The 10,426-nt window shown below is 37.6% G+C and overlaps 1 protein-coding gene across 1 annotated transcript; it reads left to right on the forward strand.

Annotated features, from left to right (window-relative positions):
• Positions 1-9,035: 9,035 nt before the first annotated feature.
• On the forward strand, positions 9,036-9,923 carry LOC309957310 (ferritin heavy chain-like). The gene has a single exon (XM_082832490.1). The coding sequence runs from the start codon at positions 9,214-9,216 to the stop codon at positions 9,763-9,765; it is 552 nt and encodes a 183-aa protein (XP_082688616.1). The 5' UTR covers positions 9,036-9,213; the 3' UTR covers positions 9,766-9,923.
• The last annotated feature ends 503 nt before the right edge of the window (positions 9,924-10,426 follow it).

Raw genomic sequence — 10,426 nt, forward strand, 5'->3', positions numbered from 1 at the left:
TCATAAGGAGGAGACCTCTCTGAATACAAATTGATAATAGGTAACAAGGCTGAAGTCTGGACCTTGGCCTTTAGCTTTCTACTGTGCCAAGCTAGGGCTAAACGAAAACCGTACATCCGTTTAAATTTAGATTGCCTTTTGAATCCAAAATAGGAATAATAATCAACTTTTAAATTAATGTCTAACAACATTTAATTTGTTAACATTTAATAAGTGCTGTGCTAGGTGCTTTAAATGAAATGCAATGTATCATTTAATCTTCACAGCAACAATTATTATCCCACTTTTATGGATGAGGAAAGTGAGGTTTAGAGAAGTTAAGTGACCTTGGGTCACACAGTTAGTAGAGTCAGGATTCAAACTTGAGATTGTTGCACGCTAGAGGCCAGACTTCAACTGATTTCTTCAGTAAATGTCACCCAAAGGAAATGGAAAGAGGGGCCAACTGAGGGAGCACTGCTACTTCTGGGACAACATCACACGTGCTGGGACAACCTCTTCCCTAGTAGGAAAATCCCCAGTAGGATGCACAGTGAGGTGGGCTGTCCCCTTCTTTCCAACCCTTAAATTCGTTGATCTGACTCAAGGAGACTTAAAGAAAGGGGACTGCAGCTGGAGACTGGCTGTAGTAGATTGGGTGGGTGAAGTGAGGATCTATAATGAGTATACCTGGAAGGTAACAGAAAGGAGTAGTTCTCTGTGTGAGTCATGAGCATTTCCTAAATGCTCCAGTGAAAGAACAAAAAATGGTTTCCTCACATTTGCACAGCAAAATGGGAGTTGGCAGCAGTGTAAATGCTGGCTGAAAATATGTGTTGGGGACAGTATCTCCTTTTGGTAACTTTTCAGAGCTTTTAGTCATTCATTTAAGGCAAACTTTCTGAACACCTTGTGTATAAGTGGCTGTGTGCTAGGCAAGGTGGGGGACATGAAGGCATACTTTGCAGGAGATTGGAAGTGAAAAAAGGCAGATTGAATCTTAAGCCAAATCTAAATGAATTCAACAATCTAAATCAAAAATGAAAGAGGGAGTTTACAACGAAATTAGAATGTTTAGAGAAGAAACTTGATAATTCAAACAGAGATCTAACATAGAATTATCCAGAATAGAATAAATATCTATCTTAATTACATTGACTGAATAGATTGCACAGTCAACTTTTCACATTCGGTTGTATGAATATCATCACTGAAGGATATTACATTTATACCCTATTTAGGTAAATTAGGATGGCACAGGTGAGTTCCTGAAACTCTCATGGTAGAACTTAGTAAATATTTTAAGAATATTAGAGGAAAAATTAGATTTTAATAAAGTGATTCTAGTTAACAACCATGTATAATACGGCATACTATGTCCATTCTCCTTCAAAAGGGCTCTGGATATAAACCAAAAAAGTCTTGACGATATTTCATTTCTCGGATGCCAGTTTATTACATATTAATTAAGTAGTTAATGTTTGAATTTGATGCCTTCCAGATGAGACTTTGTTGTGGTTGTTAAGGCAAAATACAAACACAGACTTATTAAATCCTGCTCAATTCCCCAGTGAAGATCCTTCATTACAAAACAGTTTTCCACACAACTTCAAGTTAAGAGATTGGCATCAGATGAGATTTTTTTTTTTTTTTGGTAGCAAAGTTTTATTGTAAAATAAGAAATCAATATAAAAATGGATCAGATGAGATTTTTTTATGCAATATTCTGGTGATTTAGGAAGATACTCTAATGTTATCAGTAATAAGGTTTCAAATTTTGGGTGTGTCACTCTTGGGAAGATATCTTCAGATGGCTCATCTCATTCTTTTTTGTGTTTCCATTGCAGAGGATGACTTTGCTTTTTTCTATCTCTTTCCCCATATTTTGTGACTATTCCCTGTTTGGGTTGCCTACCCCCATATGTGAAGTTCAGAGAGTTTATATATATATATATGTATATATAGAGAGAGGATTTCTTTTGGGCTTAAAAAAAAAGTTGTATTATGGAGTTTATGTAAATATTTTCCTTTTTCTCCTCCCTGATCATAAACTTGCCCTCACTCCTGGATTTGGAACATAACCAAGCTAAAAGATGAGATCATGTTTGCAGTGCACACTGAGGTCTCAGCAAGAATCTTCTAATTTGAGAGGCATCAGTATTTTATGCATTCATGTGCTGAAATGCTGAAGAATGAAATCAGGAGTTTAAAAGTTATTTTCAACATTGGGACTAAACAAAGGAGATAGGGCTTTCCTTTTTTGTATTTTTTAATATTCAAAATAACATTTTCTGTTGCAAATGTATTTCTGTTTCACTTAGAAAAATTTAGTCAATAGTCATTTGCTAATGCAAGTAATGCTAATGTCTTCCTTTTACTTTATTTTTTAGTATTATGTAAATTGCTCAGAGAATGTTAACTCTTTTGTTCTTATTTTGAAACAGGCAAAATTTTAGACTATTTTTTATCAATTGTCTGATTTGCTTTTTCATCCGGAGAAATTTTTTCCTTTCTTTTTCATGTAATTGTACATTATTATTTATTACTGGTCTTATTTGCTTTTTCAATATGGAAAGATATATTTCCCCCTTTCTCATGTAATTACACATACTATACTGCTTAGGATGTAGAACATATGAGGATAACTATTCTTTTTTTTTTTTTTTGCAGATATTTACCACATGTGGAGCTTAGCATGAAGAATAAGCATGAATCAAGAATGTCCCACCCCAATGCCCTTTTGAAACATTTTTATGTGGTTCCATGAAATAGTGCGTATTTTAATAGTTGCCATGATGGCCATGCTGAGGTCTTTGGTCTCAGACAATCCAACTCTTACTCTCTGCTCTGGGCATCTAACGTTTTTACTTGCTCATTCTACCATCTTCATTTGTCAGGAATCAGGTCTTGATTTTCTTTTGGGAATCACCTCTCCCTAGGCCATGTGGTCCTAGTGAAATGACTACAGTGTCCCACCTACTCTGAAACAAGAAGAATCTTCTTTAAGATTTGTTTCTGTAAGATTTATAGCTTCTAGGAGAGAGAGGAGTTCCTTTTCTCTGGGTTCTCCAGCTGAAAGAACCATATTTGCCTGAAGCTTATGGTCCTAACCTCAGGTTTCATGGAAGAAGCTCTCTGCAGAATGATGCCAACACATGGAGAGAACTAGAGCTTTGTCAGCATTTAGCACCATGTGAAGCTAGATCAACCCTTAAAGTCCTCAGTTACTGGAGGCAATACATTCCCTTTTACTTAAGCTAATTTGAGTTGTATTTCTATTATTTTCAACCAAAAGATCTTTGGATATTGTTTTTCATCTAGAGGTGAGAATGATCAACTTGGTACAAGCAAAAGTAACTTGCCAACAGTTCTGAGTAATAGAAAATACTATCAAAATCTCTTTTGGAGAAGTAGTAAGTGTTTGTTGGTTTGGGATCCTAAATTTAGAAAGCTCAAATAACTAACATTTTCTTGTACCCTAGAGACGTGTTGAATAAACTAACTGATCCCAAGGATTATTCAAAGATGTAATTTCAGGGTATGTCAGAGTGTCATTATAGATTCAACTTAATCACCTACATTTTCAACATTAATAGGATTGTTCTACAGGAATTGATGCCAAGAGAAATGATCCCAAGGCCCAGTGCTAATAACGGCTACAACATATTGGCACATTCTATGTGCCAGGAAGTGTGCAAAGCCTGTCATTATTTTACATTTAATTCTCAGAAATCCTAAAAGGTGGGTGTTACTGTTCTCCTTTTACAGATAAGAAATCTTAGTGAAGTTCAGCAATGTTCTCAAGCCCAGGTATGTCTAACTTTAAAGTCCAGGGTTTTAACCACTGTTTTCTCTCTAAGTTTCCAAAGTTCATAAGAATTCACTCAATTACTGATTTTTTTCAACACATTTTGGAGATACACCTGGCTCATGGTAGGTATATCTATAGCTATATAGATATAATAGATAATATGTAGTAGATATCTATAAGTTTATATATATATATATATATATATATAATCTACAAGGAGCCAGTTATAAGTATCTTTAATTCACATGGCTTATTCCAAAACTCTTATGGATAAACCATAATTTGCCATCAACAATTCAATATCTGAATTTTTAATTCTTTCTCTTACAAGAGAAAGAGGCCCAGGCAGCCATTTAAAAAAGAAAAAAAAGTGAGGCAACCAATCCAGCAGACTGCTAGCAGAACATGGTGTTGCAGCTTCTTCCAAAATTGCACAAACCTTTGGTGGTTTTGGAAGACTTGGAGGGCCTCTCTGCTGATCTAATGAGATCCAAGGGCGATCTGAGGCATAGCAGGCAGGAAGGAGGGAGTGGAGAGCCTGGCCCTGGCCCTGTCCACAACCTTCTGTCATAAGCCAAGTCCCGTGTGTGGATGTGTGCTCCTGACCTGTTTCTGGATGTGTGACAACGCCTTGTTTTCATGTTGACTTTTCACAGCTGGGAGCTGTACTGGCACCGAAAGTTTGTTTTAACTTCCCACACAGAGTCCAAAATGTAATTAATTGAGCCCTTATTTGACGAAAAGATGTGTTTGGTGTATTTAGAGACCCCAAAAAGAGGTAAAAATAATATTTGCAAAACTGAACTAATTCAAATAGAACTATGTTTTCTAATGGAGGAATGAAAAGAAGTAGGGATTTGGAGAGAGAACACCTAGCTTTGAGTTTCAGTTAACCACTTATTAAATATACGTCTTTGGGCAGATTGTTGTATCTCAGTTTTTCAGCCCATAAAGATGCCGGGAAGATTAAGTTAATGTTGATGGGAAAACTTCCTAGAAATCCCTTGAGTCTCAGGGAACACACACCATTCATTCATTTTGATATGCTTATTTCCATAGAATTTCATGAACAGTTAAAGAAGTCAGTTTAAAATTTAATATCTTTAAACACATTACAATGCAGAATACAATACTGTTTGCAATGTTCAATGTTCAATGCTATTATTTAAACAAATAGCTAAATAAAAACAGATTTAAATCCTTGTCATCTTAATCATATGAAAGATCAAGCAATTGCAAAAAATGATTAACTTGTTTTGTTCTGATTTTTGGGCGTAGTTTCCCTTAATTGCATATTTGTAGATACTGGTTCTTACTGTGCTTTCCTTTCATGCTGGAGAAAAGACTTATTTCTCTTTAGACACCACTTGTATGTGTTCCAGGTAATTAAATATTTAGATTAATGAAGAACTATTAGATATTTTTCTCAGAATTAGAACCAATAAAAATATACCTAATGAAACTATATATGACTATCAGAAAAACAGAAAATAAGTGTTGTGATCATGTGGAGAAATTGGAAACCTTGTGCACTGTTGGTGGAAATGTAAAATGGTGCAGCTGCTGTGGAAAACACTATAGAGGTTTCTCAAAAAATAAAAAAAATAGGATTACCATATGATCCAACAATTCCACTTCTGGGTATATATCCAAAAGAATTGAAAGCAGGATCTCAAAGAAGTAGTTGCACACTCATGTTCATTGCAGTATTATTCACAATAGCCAAAAGGTGAAAACAACTCAAATGTACATGAATGAATGAATGAATAAAAAAATGTAGTACATACAATGGAATATTATTTAGTCTTAAAACAGAAGGAAATCCTGTCACATACTGCACCATGTATGGACCAGAGGACATTATACTAAGTGAAATAAGCTATTCACAAAAAGACAAATATTGTACGATTCCATTTTTATGAAGAATATAGAGTAGTCAGATTCATAGAAACAGAAAGTAAGATGGTGATTGTCAGAGTCTGGGGGAGAGGGAGAACTGGGGAATTGTTTTTCAATGGGTAGAGCATTTCAGTTTTGCAAGATGAAAAAGGTCTGGAGAGCTGTTGCACAATAACGTGAATGTACTTAACACTACTGAACTGTAAACTTAAGCATGGTTAAGATGGTACATTTTATGCTGTTTTTTACCGCGATAAAAAACCTCTGTACAAATGCAGTTTAATTTGGGGGATGATTCAGAATACTTCTTTATTATCTTTTCAGGGCTGATGATAATTCATCTTCACATGGGGCCTCAGGATAAGCAGCTCAGATATTTGCTTCAGATTACAAGGCACAGAGGTGCAGGCGTCCTCAAACCCAGTGTTTGACTCAAGGGGATGGTGGTAGTGCCGCAGGGCAGAGAGTTTCTTATCAGTTTGTAAGGACTAAATCCAAGGCCATTTGTAGGGATGGGGAACTGAATTTTGGTCCAGAACTCTTTCTCTGAAGCACGTGAGCTGGGGAAAGCATTCCAGAACCTCATGTTAGTAGATATCAGTCATCGATAAAGGAAATATTTGTTGATGAAATACACCAATGAAATGCACTGTTTAAATCAAATAAATCATGTTTGTTATTGCATATCAGAGTTTCCCTAACTGTGTTCCATAAAACATTAGCTCTGTGGGTATTACATTTAAAAAAAGGGTTTTGGGGTCAAAAAGTTTGGAAGATATAGGGATAAAAAGAGTTAAAAATGTGATTTTTTACTCCATAACTTCTCAAAGGCTTTACTATGTTAACATTAATGTTACTATACCAATATTAACTATTAGATGTTAATATTTAACATTTGATAGGTTGACATTTATGTTAATGTATTCATTAATATCCATGTTAATATATTAACATGTTTTTCCATATCTCATATAACCAAGGAAGCAGTCCTCAGCACACCAGTGTGAGAATGCTGCCCTATATCATAGAAGTCATGATATTTTTGTCACCTGCTTTCCTTTAAGATAGTAGCTTTCTTTCATTTCTCCTGGGTTTGCTGTGAAGCCCATCTCCTTCACCATGAGCACCACTGGGGAAATATCCAGAGAGTAGGGCAGTTGCAGTTTTAGTGTTCGTTGTTATGAGATACTGTAAAGCTATATGATGGATGCAGCTTTTCTGTACTTCCAGCTATTTTCCAAACAGAGCATTAATATTGGACAAACTTGCAAGGGTGTCAATAGAAAAGAGTGAGTCAAGACGAATACATATTGCAAGGTGAAAATGGTCAAAGTGTGTAGTTTCTTCAGTGGGATAACTTTTTTGTTTTATAAGAAAAAGCTAGCTACTGCATTAGGAAATTATAGTTGGCTTATTTTGAATTCTCATTCCAGAGATTTTAAATGTTACTGTTACTAAAATGATGATAGCTCAGAAATGGCCCATTTAACAGCTAACTGATTAGTTAAAATTAAGCTTGATATGAATGGAGTAATCTCTAGAGGGAGTATATTTTAGAATATTAAAGAAAGAAACAACTACTACAAGTATCTGCCCACAAAATCCAAATCAACTGAGCAAGAAGAGAGTCAAAGCAGTTTCTTGATAGTTTGAGAGTCCTTATATGTGTTACTTTTTCAGCTGAAAACTCAGGGTTGCTACAACTACGCTCAATTAATATTCTTTGTTTTATTTGTAGTCAAAGCCAGGACACATCATCAGAGGGTGGGCAGGGAAGCCTTGTGTGTAGAACTTTGATGGTGAGTCCCTGATACGTCATCTAGGTTAAGTCATTAACATTAGAAGCATCTGATTTTGAACCTGAAAAGTGGAACCATGAATCTAAGTCATTACAAGAGACAGTGTGATTAGCAGAAAGAAGTATTGACTGTGTTTTGTTTTTTTTTTAGTGTATAGTTTTATCTTTACCAGAGCACTTGTTCTGAAATGCTCCTTCTGAAATTACCTCTTGCCCTACTCCTTTTATTTTTTAATTTAGCAGGTACTTATTGAGCACCTACTATCTGCCAAACATTGGGTGGTGCACCGAAGATATTTGTTTTGCTACCATATTTAAGAAATATATTTTTAAAAAATTAATTTGTTTTATTTATTATTTTTAATTTTTGGTTGCATTGGGTCTTCGTTGCTGTGCGTGAGCTTTGTCTAGTTGTGGCGAGCAGGAGCTACTCTTCGTTGCAGTGCGCGGGCTTCTCATTGTGGTGGCTTCTCTTGTTGTGGAGCATGGGCTCTAGGAGCGCGGACTTCAGCAGTTGTGGCACTCGGGCTCACTAGTTGTAGCTCACGGGCTCTAGAGCGCAGGCTCAGTAGTTGTGGCGCACGGGCTTAGTTGCTCCGTGGCATGTGGGATCTTCCCGGACCAGGGCTCAAACCCGTGTCCCCTGCATTGGCAGGCGGGATCTTAACCACTGTGCCACCAGGGAAGCCCTAAGAAGCATATTTTTATTTGCACTAAGAAAAATTAAGACAGGTTAGTCCCTATGATGCACAAAAATGAAAACAAATACATTAAGATACCAGTTTAAACATTAACAACCTATATATCAAAATTTTGGTATGATTGCTTTTTGAGAAAGTGGTTTTCAAATTCCTTTTAAGATTTGCTTTGTCTAGGAAATGAACATATATCACAGCGGAGGAAAACTGAGTGGTTAAACATATGAAACCATGTTCAATTTTACCAGAAGTCAGAGCGAAACAAATCACTCTTCAGATTAAAAAAATTGGAAAGTATCAACCATTGGCAAAGATGTGGACAAGTAGCATGGCTCATTCCCTCAGTAGAAATCTAAATTAATATACTCCCTATGTAGTACACATTGATAATACCTATAAAATTTTAATTGTTTATACCCTTCAACCCAGCAATTACACTTCTAGTTATACACTATAGACTAGAGAATTTGTCTCATGCGTGAAGTGGGGGATAGGTATAAGAATCTCTTGTTTGTTGAAACATTGTAATAATAGAAAGTAGAAACATTTTCAATGACCATCCTCAAGGAAACTTGAAACTTAAATTTAAAATGGTACAGTGGGGCTGCCCTAGTGGCACAATGGTTGAGAGTCCGCCTGCCGATGCAGGGGACGCGGGTTCGTGCCCCGGTCCAGGAAGATCCCACATGCCGCGGAGCGGCTGGGCCCGTGAGCCATGGCCGCTGAGCCTGCGCGTCCAGAGCCTGTGCTCCGCAACGGGAGAGGCCACAACAGTGAGAGGCCCGCGTACAGCAAAATACATACATAAATAAATAAAATTGTATAGTGTGACAGTCCTCGCGTAGAGTCGCCGCGGTTTCTTGCTTCAACAGAGCTTGGACGGAACCCGGCGCTCGTCCCCCGCTCCGGCCGGCCGCTCAGAGCCAGCCCTCGCCACCACCTCACGGCGCCCTCCGACCGCCCCAAGGTCCCCGCCGCCGTTACAGCGCCGAGCAGCCACCGCCACCGTTTCACCTCAGCCGCCCGCCATGACGACGGCGTCCCCCTCGCAGGTGCGCCAGAACTACCACCAGGACTCGGAGGCTGCCATCAACCGCCAGATCAACCTGGAGCTCTACGCCTCCTACGTCCACCTGTCCATGTCGTACTATTTCGACCGCGATGATGTGGCTTTGAAGAACTTTGCTAAATACTTTCTTCACCAATCTTGTGAGGAGAGGGAACATGCTGAGAAACTGATGAAGCTGCAGAACCAACGGGGTGGCCGAATCTTCCTTCAGGATATCAAGAAACCAGACCGTGATGATTGGGAGAATGGGCTGAATGCAATGGAATGTGCGCTACACTTGGAAAAAAGTGTGAATCAGGCACTACTGGAACTGCACAAACTGGCCACTGAGAAAAATGACCCTCATTTGTGTGACTTCATTGAGACTCATTATCTGAATGAGCAGGTGAAATCCATTAAAGAATTGGGTGACCACGTAACCAACTTGCGCACGATGGGGGCCCCCGAATCTGGCATGGCACAGTATCTTTTTGACAAGCACACCCTGGGAAATAGTGATAATGAGAGCTAAGCCTTAGGCTGGCTTCCCGTAACCACAGGGGTGACTTCCCTGGTCACCAAGGCAGTGCATGCATGTTTGGGTTACCTTACCTTTTCTGTAAGTTGTACCAAAAGGTCTACAAGTCCTTTCCTTAGTACCATTCCTTCAAATAAAGTAATTTGGTACCCCCCCCCCCCAAAATGGTATAGTGATACTGTGGAATATTATCTATCAGCTAAGAGAAATACCACAAAGATGGATTTAAAAATCATAAAGTTGAATAAAAAGGGCAAGTTGTAGATTATGTTCTACTTATGTAACATTTTTAAATGGACAAATACATTCATATTATAAAGAATTGATTTATTTTTATATGTATGCATATATATATGTATATGAATATAGAATACAAATACAAACACATATATGTATATGTAATAGTATAACAAAACACACTGGAAGGATACACCTAAATTCATAAAAGTGGTTTCCTCTGAAGACACTGGCAGGGTAGTCGGTTTGGACTGGAGTTGAGGGGAATGATCAAGGGGACTTGAATTTTATCTGTAATGTTTTACTTCTTGTATAGAAAGACAAAGAATTTGTCAAAATGTTAACAATGTTCAGTTCTGGGTGTTGACACATGGGTGTTTATGAAATTCTTTTTGTTTTTCTATATTTTGAAATTTTC

The sequence above is a fragment of the Leucopleurus acutus genome, assembly GCF_964270905.1.
Source record: "Leucopleurus acutus genome assembly, chromosome: 2".
NCBI lineage: Eukaryota > Metazoa > Chordata > Mammalia > Artiodactyla > Delphinidae > Leucopleurus > Leucopleurus acutus.